Source organism: Oryctolagus cuniculus, chromosome 1 (assembly GCF_964237555.1).
Source record: "Oryctolagus cuniculus chromosome 1, mOryCun1.1, whole genome shotgun sequence".
Taxonomy (NCBI): domain Eukaryota; kingdom Metazoa; phylum Chordata; class Mammalia; order Lagomorpha; family Leporidae; genus Oryctolagus; species Oryctolagus cuniculus.
The window spans coordinates 13,196,963-13,213,383 of NC_091432.1; the positions used below are offsets into that span (position 1 = coordinate 13,196,963).

A 16,421-nucleotide genomic window follows, 5' to 3' on the forward strand; every position below is an offset into this window, starting at 1 on the left:
GCCCTTCCCAAATAAAAGAGGAGGACCCAGCCTTTTCTATCTCTCGGGCTGTTCTTAGTACTCTACAGAGGTGTGGTCCACACACTAACACCTGCTTCTAAAAATGTTGAGCAGGACTGGAATTCCCTATCAGGTACTTTAGCTGCTGCTCTCCCTGAGCCTTCCTCCATGGCGCGGCACCCAGGACACACACATCTTCCTCACCACACTCACCTCCATGACCTCTACCCAAGCTGCACAATTACAATCTCTCCTTCCTCCACTTCCCCACACTCCTCATTCTCTCAGCTCCACATTCCTCCCATCCCCACCAAGGTTGAAGCCCCTCCAGATGCTAACACTTCTGGACTCCGTTTCCCAGAAAGCTGTACTCAATGGGCCAGTGTCTGCAGAATCCTTGGCAAAGCCGTAGCTTCGAGTTGTGACTAAGGATGAGGACACGAGGGTGGGAAGATACCCCTTTCCCATGAAAATTCGAATTAGCACACAGGATGTGGGGGCTTTCCAGGGAGGCTGAGATGCCTGCTCCAACAGCTGTTCTCTGCGCGCCAGGCTCTCCTAGTCATCTCCTCCACTCCCTCTCCCCACACCTGCCTTTCCAGGCTCCTTGGCGAGCCTCTTGGGAAAGCTCAGCCAGAATTCCAGAGCAGCCCCCTCCCCACCGGTGTCACTGGAGGGTTTACCCGGGTCACAGGCCATCAAGTCTGCCTGGATACACTTCACCAAGCAAAGAAGTGCAGCTATGGCCTCCTCTGCAGCCCAGCAGTGACCCCGTGCACCCTGACCTCCACCCTGCGGGTTCACTTTTTGGCTATGACCTGCAAAAGCGGCTCAGCTGGGAAGTGGGACCGTGCTGGCCAGAGTGGCAGTCTGACTCTCCCAAAAAGACAGGGAGACCAGAATGTTCCTCACAGGCTGTGGCTGTCCAGCGGAAGCTTGGGGACAGTTCTTCCTTAGGAATCTGCCGCCCCCTCCCCCCTCCCTCCAGGGACAAAGGGAGCGGCTTCCCTGCCAGGCATTCCGGAGCCGAGCCCCCGTCTTCCCCCTCCTCTCTCCATCTGCTCTGGCCTGTTGCTTCAGCACTTGGAGCGCACAGCACAGGCACTCGCCAGTGCAGCACCCGGGATGTCTCATCCCCCGGAATCTCCAGGCTGGGGAGGGGGGTGGCTTTTCCCACACTGCACTGGATCCGGAGTCTCCAGGGAATCCCTTCTGCCTTCCCAGGTTCGCACACCTAGGATCCCGCTGTGTGAAGGCATCCCACACAGGCAGGGCAGAGGCAGCGGGGCACAGGGTGTGTGTGTGTGTGTGTGTGTGTGTGTGTGTGGCAGGCCCAAGGGTGCCTGGGGTCCAGCATGATCAGGAAAAGGTGTGGGCAGCCTTGGAGAAGGACTGGGAATGCGTGTGGCCTGGGTTGGCCCCAGAATTGCTACACCGAAAGGCTTGGGGATACCGAGCCCCTAAAAGGAGGCACGGAAAGGGCGCGGGGCTCTTAGCGGCTAGGTTTAAGCTGGGTTTGCATAAATCACAACATCGGGACTATCTGGACGCACGTTTTTTGGCCGCGGTGATGGGATATGTGGGGTGGTGTGAGGGTGTCCTAAGGGGATCCAGGAGCCTAAAGGGCCTCCCCTCACCACCTCTCGGTGACACCTGTGCGCCACAGTGCCCACTGGGCAGGTCGAGCCGGGAGACCCCCCCAGGCAGGAAGGGGAATGGGAGCGCGGGAGTGAGGGGTTGGGGCGGCCGGCTCACCCGTGTCTTGGCGGAACTGGTTCATGGACTGCAGGTCGATGATGTAGGGCGCGAGCCGGCTATCCACCTGACCCAGCACCACGCTGCCCCCGGCGCGGGGGCCGGCGCGGACCACCGCCTCGATGTGGTGGCTCACAGCCGGGCTGTAGGGACGCCAGCGGCCGTGCTCGTTCAGCCATTCCCAGACCACCACGGCCGAGGCCAGGAGCATGGCGAGCCCGGGGCTGCGGCTGCGGAGGCGGCGGCGCTGCGCGGCCGGCCTCCCGGGCCCGGCGCGCCCGACCTCCTCCGCTTCCTCCTGCGCCGCCGCCTCCGGGCCTCAACCGCGCCCCTCGCCACGCGCCCCGACGCCCCGGGCAGCTTCAGCTCCGGCCCATGGGCTGCTCCCCAGCCACGCATCCACCGGGGCCCGGAGAACGGGGCCGCCCGGCTCCGACCGCGCGCCGCCGCCGCCGCCGCCGCCCGGGTGCGCCGCTGCAGCCGCTGCTCCGCGGGGTCCAAGCGCTTCATGCAAGTGCCCGGCTCTCCGCAAACAGGCCCGCGCCTAGCAAAGCCCCGGCGGGCGCGCGCGGCCCGAGCCCTGCGGCCGCGAGCTGGGGCGGACGGCGAGGCGAGAAGCGGGCGCTCGCACCAGTTGCGCCGCGGGCTCTGCAGGCGTCGGGGTGGGTTCCTGCCGCACGCCCGCGCTCTGGAAGGCACGCTCCGGTCCCCTCCCCGCCCCTCCCCGCACGGCCGCTGCCGCGGAGGGCAGAGCTCCCCCTCCCTGTGGCTCCGCTCAGTCGCTTCCAGAAAGAATCGCCCCTCCCAAGCGGGGCGCCCAGGCCAGCCCGCGCCCGCGGGGGTGTCCCCAGTCCCTTGGTGCAGGGGCGACCCCCGCCATGACTCGGCGCTAGGACCGCAGCTGGCTCCGCGCCGCAACTTCGCAGCCTCCTTCCCAGAGATGGGATTTCCTTTCTTTTAACGCGGCATGGTCCGGGTCCGGGTCCGGGTCGCGAGCTCCCAGGCTCTCGGGGGTCTCCGGCTCGAGCACGCACTCGCACACACGCGCGCAGCCCCCACGCCCTCCTCGCTCCGGCTCCTATTACCTCATCTTCGCCAGCATCCTTAGCTGTCTGTCAGGATGCAGAAGCCACGCCCCCGGCTTCTCGCCCGCCTGCCCTGACGCTCAGGCGCCCCCTGCTGGCCCGCAGCGTCGCGTGCCGATCCGGGCCGACACACTTGTTCTTGCTCTAATTTGGTGGAGGTATATAGCATCTATGTGTTTTTATGACCCGGAAAGACGTTACTAGAGTCAGGAAGATACATGGTAAATTGATTTATCCTTCAGAGTTTCTATGACCAAAAGTATGAGACACTAGGACAAACCCAAGCCGAGCCTAGTTATTTTGGTCTTCTATAGTAAACCGTGGAAAGTAATATAAAAGGGGTGAGTTCTAACTCAAGGGAGGGTTGAAATCAGTATTACACATTAATCTTGTCCACACGAGTTTGCAACCACACAAAACAATGAATTCATTCTGTCAAGATCCTAGATAGGATATGGGAAAATAAAAACAGATTCTGTGTTAGGGAGTGGGATTATCAATGTTTTGAAATAATTTTTTCACAATATCGCATGATCTTTTTCTGTTTTAGAAGCCAAGGGAGGACGCAACATCTGAGCACCTAAGCCAGGAATTCCCAGGAGGAAAAAGTAGTACGCCAGATAAGAGGGGCTATTCCAAAGATGGATGGGAAGCAGAAAACTTACCCTTGCCTATTGTCTAGCCTGATTTTGAACCTAGTTTTCTTTTTTTTTTTTTTTAAAGAAATATTTATTGAAAGGCAGAGTGACACAGAGAGAGGGAGAGATAGAAAGAGAGATCTTCCATCTGCTGTTTCGTTCCCCTGGATGCAACAGCCAGGGCTGGAACAGGTTGAAACCAGGATATAGGAACTCCATGTGGGTGAGTGGCAGGAACTCAAGCAGTTGGGCCATCATTTGCTGCTTTAGCAGGAAGCTAGATTGGCAGTGGAGCTGGCAGTGGGTTACCGGTTGCCGTTATCACAAGAGGTGGCTTAATCTGCTGCACCACAATGCCAGCCCTGTATCCGGTCATGTATCTATCACCCTAAACACGACAGAGTATTACAACAGAATTAAAATACCTGGTGACACAGGAGGGTTTGAACCAAGCCTGACTCATTTGTAAGAAGAAGTGAACAAATAGATGACTTGACATTAATAATTAGTTATTTTTTTTTTTTGACAGGCAGAGTGGACAGTGAGAGAGAGAGACAGAGAGTAAGGTCTTCCTTTGCCGTTGGTTCACCCTCGCAGCCTCCAGCTGCGGCCGGCGCACCGCGCTGATCCGATGGCAGGAGCCAGGAGCCAGGTGCTTTTCCTGGTCTCCCATGGGGTGCAGGGCCCAAGCACCTGGGCCATCCTCCACTGCACTCCCTGGCCACAGCAGAGGGCTGGCCTGGAAGAGGGGCAACCGGGACAGAATCCGGCGCCCCGACCGGGACTAGAACCCGGTGTGCCGGCGCCGCTAGGCGGAGGATTAGCCTAGTGAGCCGCGGCGCCGGCCAATAATTAGTTATAATTGTAAAATAGATGTAAAATGAAATTTAACAAGCCCTCATGATTTATAATTCATAACAGATCATTAAGAAATAATTTATAAACCAATAATAATTATACATTTCTTAGGTACTCTAATACAATCTTAATTTCGAATAATATATACCATAAATTCCTGAAAATCAGACATCCCATTTTAGTATCCACACTATGTCTCCTCTTACCTGTAAGTGGCATAAAAATTACATGCCCAATTTATAATTTAGACATATGATGGCTATAATAAAATTTCACTAATTAAGACCAATTGGAATTAAGCCAGTCTTAAACTGTTCAACGGCATAGTATATGATAGTTTTTAAAATGCTATCAATAGTTAACACCAAGATTCTAGGAACATGCCATTCTCTTTCGCTGTAGAATGTCCATAGACAAAAATCATGTTTATTTCCAGTTACCTGTTATTATTGTAATAAACTACCCTAAAATCAGTGGCTGAAAACAAAAACAAGTTTTTATTGGGCACACAAATCTGCAACTTGGGGAGGGCTCCTAAGCCCAGGACAGCCAGTCTCTGCTCTGTACAGCTTTAGAGCAAGGCAGCTGGGAGGAAGCTGGATTCTGGAGTCTGTAGGTAGGCCCATGACTTGTGCTTGATACTGTTTTTGTCTGGGAACTCAGCTAGACAATTGTCAACCTAAGTGCCTACACATGGCCTGCGGAGCTGCTGATTGGCCTCTACACAACACAGAGGTAGGATTCTGAATTGGTTCAACCCAAGAAAAAGGGCCAGAGAGATGGCTAATTCTATTGTTTAGTTATTTTTTATTTTTAAAATTTTGTAAATTAATATACAGTTTTAAGAAATGAGACAGAAAGATCCTATGTACTCTCTTCCTCTATGTTACCCAATGATAATATCTTACAAACCATACTTAAAAACTGTAGTACAGTACTTCTACTGATAGTGACCAAATAGGTACAATTCCACAACGTCATTGATACAGCAGGAATGGGCTGTACATGACACAATATAGATTTTGTGTACAATATACATTTCCAACACCATAAGAATCCCTCATCTTGCCCTTTTATAGCCACACCCACTCCTTCCTTCCCCTTCACAATCACAAAAATGTTCTTCCTGTCTGTGATTTTGTCATTTCAAAAATGTTATGTAAATGGAATCATTTAATCTTTCAGAATAGGGTTTTTCTGGAGCATAATTCTCTAAAGATTCCCTTAGGATGTTGTATATCTTGGGAGTTTGTCCTATTTTATTGTTAAATGTCATTGCTTTGTATCAATATGCAACTATTTGTCTTGCTGTTCACCCATCGTAAGACCTATTTGTTGATTCTAGTTTGTTAATAAAGCTGCAATGAATATTTTCATACAGATTTGTGTGTTAATATCAAGTTTCCATGTCCTTAGGGTAAGTGGGGTCCTGTATGGTTTTATGTCTACTTTTTTCAAAGATTATTTACTTATTTGAAAGACAGAGCAATAGAGAGAGGAACACACACTCACACACACACACACACACATACACACATCTTCCATTTGCTGGTTCACTCCTTCAAAATGGCTGCAGAAGCTAGGGCTGGGCCAGGCTGAAGTCAGAAACTCGGAACTCCATCCTGGGTGACAGGGACCCAAGTACCTGAGTTATCTCTACCTCTCCTTTCCCAGAGGAAGGAAACTGGATCAGAAGCTGAGCAGTCAGGACGTAAACTGGCACTCCAGTAAGGGATGGCAGTGTCACAAGCTCCACCACAATGGCATTCCTTGTGATGGAGCAAAGACAGAAGCCTCAGCCATTCTCTCTGATTGCCCAAAAGATAAACATTGGAATTTATTCCTTGCCCTTGAATTGGGTCTTACACTCTGTTGCCTTCATACCCAGGTTCCCAAAGTCCCCCCCACCCCCACCCCAAGGCCACCTGAAGTTGCTGGGCCACCTGAAAGACCATTTCCAGGAATTCACCTCTGCCTACTACCCCTACCCCCACCCCCATTCCTAGCCCTCCTAAAAGGAAAAAAAGGCCTGGCCCATGGGGTCAGGGACTTCTGCCACATGTTCCATCACTGTGCACACACCAGCAATTGGTCACCCACCTCTATGAATTTATTTTCTCTGAATAAATTCAGTCTGGCTGTAGATTCATATACTGCCTCCCCTCTATTCTGAGCTTCTTTTCTCAACACCTTATATGTGTACTTTTAAAAGAAGTTGCCAGTTTTCTAGAGTGACTGTCATTTTTACATTTTCACCAGCAATGTACTCATGACCTGACCTGGTCACGTCCTCACCAATATTATATGTGTCAGGACAATTTGGCTATTCTGGTTGATGTGTAGTAATGCCTTATTGTGCCTAGTTAGTGTTTTCCTAATGGCTAATGATGTTGAATAGCTCTCTATGGGATTACTTGCTATCTGCACATCTTGCTTGATGCAATATCTGTTCACACATTTTGTTATTTGTTAACTGTTGAAATTTGAGCATTCTTTACATTTCCTAGGTCATAAACCTTGGTAGATATGTACTTCAAAAATATTTTCTCTCAATCTGTGACTTATCTTTTTACTCCCCATTCATGGGGCCTTTCATAAACCGTTTTTTCTATTCTGTTCCATTGGTCTACATGATTTTTTTTTTTTTTGCCACTGCCATGCTATTTTGATGATAATGGCCATGTAGTATGTCTTGAAATCTGGTATTGTAATGCCTACACCTTTGTTTTTGTTGTATAAGATTGCTTTAGCTATTTGGGGTCTCTTGTGTTTCCATATGAATTTTAGCATCATTTTCCTCTAGATCTGAGAAGAATTTCATTGTTGTTTTGATTGGGATCACACTGAATCTGTAAATTGCTTTTAGTAGTATGGATATTTTGATGATATTGATTCTTTCAATCCATGAGCATGGAAGATTTTTCCATTTTTTATGTCTTTTTCTATTTCTTTCTTTAATGTTTTATAATTCTCATCATAGATATCTTTGACATCCTTGGTTAAATTTATTTCAATGTATTTACTTTTTTTGTAGCTATTATGAATGGTATTGATCTTAGATCTTTCTCAGTTATGGCATTGTCTGTGTATGCAAAGGCTATTGATGTTTGTGTGTTAATTTTATATTCCGCCACTTTACCAAATACTTTTATGAGTTCCAATAGTTTCTTAGTGGAGTCTTTTGGTTCCCCCATATTTAGAATCGTGTCATTTACAAATAGGGATAGTTTGACTTCCTCCTTTCCAGTTTGTATCCCTTTGATTTCTTATTCTTGCCTAATAGTTCTGGCTAAAATTTCCAGGACTATGTTGAATAGCAATGGTAAGAATGGGAATCCTTATCTAGTTCTGAAACTTAGTGGGAACGCTTCCAAATTTTCCCCATTCGATAAGATGCTGGCTGTGGGCTTGCCATAAATTGCCATGACTGTGTTGAGGAATGCTCCTTTTATACCCAATTTATGTAAAGTTTTCATCATGAAAAGATGTTTTATCCTGTAGAAGTGAAATGGACACTATGAGAAACAATGTCTTGATCAGCTCTTGTCCTGACTGTCGAGGAACAACTTAGTATTTTATTCTTTTAGTATTTTTTGTTCTACTTAATACCATTGGTTGAACTCTTTAATTAACACACAATTATTCTTAGGTATTTAAAAATTAACTGAAAAGTGATCCCTGTTAAATATAAAAGCGGGAATAAGAGAGGGAGGAGATGTACAGTTTGGCACATGTTCATTTGGACTTACCCCTAATGGTAGAGCTAGAAACGTGCCAGGGGATTCCAATTCAATCCCATCAAGGTGGCGTGTACCAATGACATTTTACTTGTTAAGGTGATCAGTTTAAGTTCATAATTAATCAAAAAGATAGGATTAAGTGTCAAAGGGATTATATAAATAAGACCAGTGTCTGCAAATAATAATTGATAGAATTAAAAAGGGGTGAATGATCCTGCATGGGAAGTGGGATACACAGCAGACTCATAGAATGGCAGATGCCTTAAGCAGCACTCTGGCCTCAGAATCAGCCCCTAAAGCATTCGGATCTGGCTAAAAAGCCCATGAGAGTTTCTCAGGCATGGAAGGCCGAGACACTGTGGCAAAAAAAAAAAAAAAAAAAAAAAAAAATCTAAATGAAAGATCTCTGTGAGTGAGATCCCAGCAGAAAGAACGGGCCATCAAAGAAGGAGGTACCTTTCTCTGAAGGGAAGACAGAACTTCCACTTTGACTATGGCCTTGTCTAAATAAGATCAGAGTTGGTGGACTCAAGAGGCTTCCATAGCCTTGGCAGCTCATGACAAGAGCTGGGTGATTACTGACATCATAAATAAGAATGTCAGTTGTTAAATCAACAGCGGGAGTCACTGTGCATTTGCTCCCCATGTAGGATCTCTGTCTTTAATGTGTTGTACTATGCGAATTGATGGTAAAACTACTACTCAAACAGTATTTTACACTTTGTGTTTCTGTGTGGATGCAGTCTGTTGAAATCTTTACTTAGTATATACTAAGTTGATACTCTGTATATAAAGATAATTGAAAATGAATCTTGATAAAGAATGGGATGGGAGAGGGAGTGGGAAAGGGGAGGGTTGTGGGTGGGAGGGAGGTTATGGGGGGAAAAGCTGCTATAACTCAAAAGTTGTACTTTGGAAATTTATATTTATTAAATAAAAGTTGAAAGAAAAAAGAATATATGATAACCTAAAAAAGAGGCACATTATTAGCCATGTAAAGACAAGAAAAGTCAATAAAACAAAAAATGATACAATATTGTAAGTAATCTATGTAGACCTTGGGAACTTAGGGCATTCAAGAACTCTCCTGAAGTGAGATGATTAACAGCATGCCTGTCACATTGTACTTCACTAAGTATTTTTAAGTCCTAGAATGAGTAGTTTTCTCTTTCTGGGTGGGTTAGTCCTCTGGGAGAAGAAGTTATTTTTAGCTTCCTAAGGCAAGCCATCAAGTTGACAATCTTACGTTTGTCTCCTCTAGGGCTCTCACTTTTCCCTTTTGGGCCTGTGCACAACATCCTCCTAATCCAAATTCCCCTTAACTGAAACAGCTGATAATGATGGAAAGTAAACATTGGCAGGAATGGGATAAACCTGTTCCATAACAGGCTTTACACTGGTTTTCTTTCTAGAGTTTTTGGATGTTTATTTGTTAATTAATTAGCTAGTTAATTTTAATTTGCTTGAAAGGCAGAGTGGGCCGGCGCCGTGGCTCACTAGGCTAATCCTCCATCTTGCAGCGCCGGCACACCGGGTTCTAGTCCTGGTCGGGGCGCCGGATTCTGTTCCGGTTGCCCCTCTTCCAGGCCAGCTCTCTGCTGTGGCCTGGGAGTGCAGTGGAGGATGGCCCAGGTCCTTGGGCCCTGCACCCCATGGGAGACCAGGAAAAGTACCTGGCTCCTGCCATCGGATCAGCGCGGTGCACCGGCTGCAGCGCATGGGCCGCGGTGGCCATTGGAGGGTGAACCAATGGCAAAGGAAGACCTTACTCTCTGTCTCTCTCTCTCACTGTCCACTCCGCCTGTCAAATAAATAAATAAAAATAAAATATTTTTTAAAAAAAGAAAGGCAGAGTGATGAGCAAAGTGGGGGGAGGGACAGAAAGAGAGAGAGAGAAAGAGAGAGAGAGGGAGAGTGCAAGAGAGGGAGAGATTGATTCCCATGTGTGTTCACTTCTGAAATGGCTGCAGTAGCCTGGGCTGGGCCACGTCAGAACCACAAGCCCAGGACTCAGTGCAGCTCTCCCATATGGGTGGCAGGTATCCCAGCACTTGAGCTACTATCTGCTGCCCCGACCCACATATTGTATTTTATTGTGTGGTTGTTATAAACTGAATGTTTTACAGCATATAATGAGTCAACTCTGATAATCAAGCTTTCTCCATTCTCCAGGCTGAATCCTGTTGCTGTCATTTTTTTGTTTAGTGTTCTTCTTGAACTCATTCATTAAAGTCTATTCTTTGTAAAAAAAAAAAAAAAAAAGAAAAAAAAAAGAAAAGGAAAGAAAAGATGTTTTATTTGATCAAATTCTTTCTTTGCATGTATTGTGATTATCATAGGGTTTTTGTTTTTCAGTTTGTTAATGTGATGTATCACATTGATTGATTTGTGAATGAAGCATACCACCGATAAATCCCACTTGGTCTGGGTGAATGATTTTTCTGATGTATTCTTGGATTCGGTTAGCTAGTATTTTGTTGAGGATTTTTGCATCTATGTTCAACAGTGATATTGGTCTATAGTTCTCTTTCTCTGTTTCATCTTTTTTCTGATTTAGGAATTAAGGTGATGCTGGCCTCACAGAAGGAATCTGGGAAGATTCCCTCCATTTCAATTGTTTTGAATAGCTTGAGAAGAATTGGAATTAGTTTTTCTTTAAATGTCTGGTAGAATTCAGCAGTGAAGCTCTGTGGTCCTGGGCTTTTCTTTGTTGGGAGGGTTTTTACTACTGATTCAATCTTCATCTTGGTGATTGGTCTGTTTAGGTTTTCTGTGTTTTCATGATTCAATTTATGTAGGTTGTATGTATCCAAGAATCTATCCATTTCTTCTAAGTTTCCAAATTGTTGGCATACAGCTCTTTGTAGTAATTCCTGATGATTCTTTTTATTTCTGTGGTATCCATTGTTACATTTCATTTTTCATCACTGATTTTATTGATTTGGGTCTTTTCTCTGTTTTTTTGGTTAGTTGAGCTGATGGTGTATCAGTTTTATTTATTTTTTTTTTTTATGGTGAAAAAACATATATTTAGAATTAGCCAGCTGGACTCCGTTCAGATGATCCCAGTTTTGTTGGCGACGTCCAGAGCATCATAGTCAGGAGCCAGCCGCACATACGCCTTCTTCTCTCCGTCAGGTCTGATCAGGGTGTTGACTTTGGCCACATCAATGTCATAGAGTTTCTTCACAGCTTGTTTGATCTGGTGCTTGTTGGCCTTGACATCCACAATGAACACCAGTGTGTTGTTGTCTTCTATCTTCTTCATGGCCGACTCCGTGGTCAGGGGGAACTTGATGATGGCAGAGTGGTCAAGCTTGTTTCTCCTGGGGGCGCTCTTCTGAGGGTATTTGGGCTGCCGTCGGAGGCGTAGTGTCTTGGGCTGCCGGAAGGTGGGGGACGTGCGGATCTTCTTCTTCTTGTGGCTGTGGATGCCTTTCAGCACTGCCTTCTTGGCCTTCAAGGCCTTCGCTTTGGCTTCGACTTTAGGAGGGGCAGGAGCTTCCTTCTTTGCCTTCGGCGCCATCTTGGTGAAAAGGGAGTTTTATTTATTTTAATTAATTATTTATTTTTTAAAAAACCAGCTCTGCATTTCACTGATCTTTTGTATTGTTTTTTGGGCTTCAATTTTGTTTATTTCTTTTCTAATTTAATTTTGTCTTTCCTTCTACTAATTTTGAATTTGTTTTTTTTTTTTTTTAAAGAGAGAAATTTTCCATGCACTGGTTTAATTTTGAGTTTGTTTTGTTGCTTTGTCTCCAGGTCCTTGAGATGCATTTATAGCTCATTTATTTGGTGCCTTTCCAATCTCTTGATATAGGCAGCAGTTGTTATAAACTTTCCTCTTAACACTGCTTTTGCTGTATCCCATAAGTTTTGATATGTTATACTGTCATCTTCATTCGCTTTCCCAAATTTTTTGATTGTTCATTCAGGAGCATGTTGTTCAGTGTGTTTGCATATGATTTAGAGGTTCTTGAGTTATTGATTTTCAGCTTCATTTCATTGTGGCATTGTGGTCAGAGAAGACACATGGTATGATTTCAATTTTTTTTTTTTAATTTGCTGAGACTTGTTTTTTTATGGCCTAGCATATGGTCTATCCTAGAGAAAGTTCCATGCACTGGTGAGAAGAATGGGTATTCTGCAAGTGTGGGTTGAAAAGTTCTGTAGATATCAATTAAGTCCATTTAGTCCACAATATTGATTAGCTCTATTGTTTCTTTGTTTATTTCTGTCTAGTTGATCTGTCCATTGCTGAAAGTGGGGTGTTCAAGTCCCCCATTACTATTGCATTGGAATCTATGTCTCCCTTTGCATCCCTTAACATTTCTTTTAAATAGATTGGTACCCTGTAATTTGGTGTATGTATATTTATAATAGTCATATCTTCCTGTTGAATTGGTCCCTTAATCATTACATAATGTCTTAGTTTGACTGACATTAGGATGGCTACACCTCTCTCTTCTGGTTTCTGTTAGCATGGAATATCTTTTTCCATCCTTTCACTTTTTGTCTTTGTGTATCTTTGTTGGTGAGGTGTGTTTCTTGTAGGCAGCAAATAGATGGGTCTTGTTTTTTTAATCCATTCAGACAGTCTGTATTCTTTAACTGGAGAATTTAGGTTATTTAAAGTCAAAGTTACAACCCTGCAATTTTTCCATATATATATATTCCTATTATTTAATTTGGATTTCCTTTGTATTTTTACTGGGAGATTTTCTGCCTTCACCTTCTTTCATAATTGTGGGTGATCCCAGCAGTTAGCCTGAGCCCAGGCACATTTCTCCCACCCTTCTGCCAATTAGGTAAGCTACTCCCTGGTATGGCCCAGGCCCACCTGGAAAGCTACCTTCAATTGATTGGAGAGGTATATTGGTACAAGTGTTGTTTCTGTCTTAAAGTTAGTGTTCCCCTGAGTTAGTTATGTCCTTTCTCCCTGCCCTTTAAAAGGCATACATGGCTGTGAATAGTCAGAGGTGTTTGTCAAAACTTATCTCCAGTGCTCCTTGTGGGAAGGACACTGTTACTCTGCTCTCCTTGACAGAGGGGCTTTGCAGGACAAGCCGCATATAGTGATGGCTATCTTTCTGTGTTTCTGTGTGTAGCAAATTGTTAAGCATTTTTTGTAATGCTGGATGAGTGATGACAAATGCTTTCAATTTCTGTTTGTTATGAAAGATCTTTATTTCACCTTCATTAATAAATGGGAGCTTTGCAGGGTACAGTATTCTGGGTTTTCTTTTCTCTGAAGACTTGGACTATGTCTTGCCATTCTCTCCTAGCCTATAGAGTTTCTTATGAGAAGTCAGCTGTGAATCTAATTGGAAATCCTCTGAAAGTAATCTGGCATTTCTCTCATGCACTATTTAAAATCTTTCCTTTGTGTTTTACTGTTGAAAGTTCGACTACAATGTGTTGTGCTGAAGATCTTTTCTGGTCATGTCTATTAAGAGTTTTATATGCTTCTTGTAGTTGGACATCCCTTTCTTTCTCTAAATTGGAGAAGTTTTCTGTAATTATTTCACTAAATAGGCCTTCTAGGCCATTCTCTCTTTGCACACCTTCAGGAACCCTTAAGACCAGTATATTTGGCTATTTGATAGTATCCCATAAATCTCTAACACTGTTTTTAAGTTTTCTAATTTCTTACTTTTCTTGGTCTGACTGAAAAATTTCTAAAGATTTATCTTCTAGTTCGGATATTCATTCTTCTGCCTCACCAAGTCTGTTGTTAAGGCTTTCTACTACATTTTTCAATTTGACCTATTGAATTCTTCATTTCTAATATTTCATTCTGATTTCTCTTTAAATTCTCCATTTCTTTGGAAAATTTTTCATTGTGTCATGCGTGGATTTCTTTAATTCATGAATTTTCTTCTCATTGCTTCTGATTTTTCCTATGATTAATCTTTTGGATTAATTTTCAGGCATCTCATCAATCTCTTCATCTTCACATTCTAATATTGAAGTGTTGTGTTCGTCTGTAGGGGGACCTTTTGTCTTCCTTAATCTTATTTCTTGAATTTCCACATATATTTTTAGGCATTTGTGGATATACTTGTTGTTTTATTCCTCTGATGGCTTTTATCTTTGAACTATGTCTCTGTGGCTTAGCAGAATGTCTGATCTTTTAGTGAATACCTAGAGGTGTGTACTGGGGTGGCCAGGGAGCTCTGGTCAGTGCTCCAGAGTGGGACAAGTATCCAGGGTGACATCCACACTGGGTGTGGTAGATTGCCTCTTATTAATAGGCGGGTGAGTATATATGGCCACCTCTGTTGATGTAATCATACCCTCACATCCTCTCTTCTGAGGTGGTCAATGCCTGGTTGTTAGTCCTTAGTAAGTGCAATACTCATCCACACTTTCACATGAACTGCACAAAGGATCTGTGCAGTCCTCAGTGTGAGCATAGATCCCACTGCAATGATCCACCCCAGACAATCAGGGAGCTCTGAGCATGTGGAGCTGCTCCCAGTGATTGCCCAGACACCCAGCTACACTCTGCACCCTTTCATGCAGTCACAGAGTTCCCACAGTCTCAGCACTCAGGCTCCTACAGTCACTGGGTGCAAAGGATCCACTCTACCCCAGCTAGCCAGTCCCATCCACAGAGAGGCTGAGACATTCCCAGAGCCAGGTGCCTGTGTGTGCTCTGGGTTCATACAAGAGTCTCTGCAGCTGGTACTAGTGTTGGAATGGCTACTTCTCCCCACCCATTGCCAAGAGGGTTCACCAGAGCTGCTGTGGTTGCTTCTGCCAATAAGATGGCGATTGTCCCTGCCAGTTGCTGGGTGTGTGCATAAGAGCTGCAGCTGCTGCTACCTACTTATTTCAAAAATGGCACCTGCCCCCTCTCAGCAGGCTGCTGGGCACTGTTGTGGGGGGCATTGGGAGAGAGACATGCCTTTTTACTTTTTTGCTGGGTAAGCTGGCACCCTGTTCTCCTAAGGGCTCTGGGCTGGACTCAAAGACAGTATAGTCCACTGGGCTCTCCTGGCTATATCACCAGTGGCACAGGTTGCTGCAGTCCGATCTCAGCTTACTCTCCAAAGCTGGCACTTTCTCAGGCTTAGGACTGCTGTGTTCATTTGTTGTGTCTATGCTAGTTGCTGAACTTTTGCTCATCTACACAGATCCATGGCATCTTTCTTCCTTCTGCAGAATTGCCACTGCAGAATCTCCAACTCTCCTCTAGGAATGTACTTTCTCTATTTTTTTAATACAAATTTTCCATAGCCTAGAGAAGACCTATTCCACCTATTCCCTATTCTACCATCTTGGAATCTTACTTTTTCATCACTAAGAATATTAATAGCTGTAGATATTCTCTATCAAGCCGAGGAAGTTTTCCTCTATTCTTACATTTTCTGAGAGCTTTTTAAATTATAATGATCATTTGCTGAATTTCATAAAGTGCCTTTTTATATCAACTGATACGATTTTTTCTTCTTTAAATGGCTAATATTATGGGTTACATCAATAGATTTTCAATTTTTTATTTGAAAAAATCTAGATACATATTTTTAAATTTACATTACAATTAATGGCTCCACTAAATAATGAGTTGGGCAAATAAAAAGCAAAGGGACCATAGTCCAGCAGGAAAATAGGCAAAGGCTGTAAACAATAATCAAATGAAAACATGCTTAATTTCACTCATTTAAAGTAAATAATTTTTATCTTTTGAATCTGATTTGCATCTCTGAAGTAAAATCTAGTTAGTCATGCCATGTAACTCTTTTTAAATCTCGTTGAATATTGCTAACATTTTGTTAACATTTTCTGGTCTATATTTATGAAGGAACCTGGTCTCTGATTTTCTCTTTTTCTTTAAATTGTGTTTGTGATTTGGGCATCACAATAAAACTAACCTCAGAACATGTGTTGAGAAGTATTCCACTCTCCTTTGTTTCTTGAAAAGACTGTGTAGAATTGCTGTTAATTCTTTTTTTTTTTTTTTTATTTCTTGACAGGCAGAGTGGATAGTGAGAGAGAGAGACAGAGAGAAAGGTCTGCCTTTTGCCGTTGGCTCACCCTCCAATGGCCGTCGCGGCCGGCACACCGCGCTGATCTGAAGGCAGGTTTCTACACGGATCAGGCTGAGAGGAAATGCATACATAGCAGGGATCATCATTCCTGTATCCTCTGGGTTCTTAAGGATAGCACTAATTTTCTTGCCCTTCCCCTACCTGAGTAAGTCAATGCAAAGAGAAACAGAGTTCATGAAGGACTTATAATGCTCATGAGACTACAAACTGGAACTCTGAATTTGATATGGCACAGGGTAGAAGTCAACAGCTAAGGCCTGAGCTGGAACCCTTAGAGGGCTACACTGTAGA

General features: G+C 44.4%; 2 protein-coding genes across 2 annotated transcripts in view; both read right to left on the reverse strand.

Moving 5' to 3' along the window:
* DTX4 (deltex E3 ubiquitin ligase 4) overlaps nucleotides 1-2,098 on the reverse strand; it is a 33,455-nt gene extending 31,357 nt beyond the window's left edge. The window contains exon 1 of the mRNA XM_051854367.2: nucleotides 1,756-2,098. Within this exon, the coding sequence (XP_051710327.1) occupies nucleotides 1,756-1,966 (211 nt within the window). The 5' untranslated portion in view covers nucleotides 1,967-2,098. The remainder of the gene's footprint in view (nucleotides 1-1,755) is intronic.
* A 9,018-nt stretch (nucleotides 2,099-11,116) lies between these two features.
* LOC108178727 (large ribosomal subunit protein uL23-like) lies at nucleotides 11,117-11,609 on the reverse strand. Its single transcript, XM_051827570.2, has one exon. It carries the CDS (start codon nucleotides 11,600-11,602, stop codon nucleotides 11,132-11,134), a length of 471 nt encoding a protein of 156 aa, XP_051683530.1. The 5' UTR covers nucleotides 11,603-11,609; the 3' UTR covers nucleotides 11,117-11,131.
* Nucleotides 11,610-16,421: the final 4,812 nt, after the last annotated feature.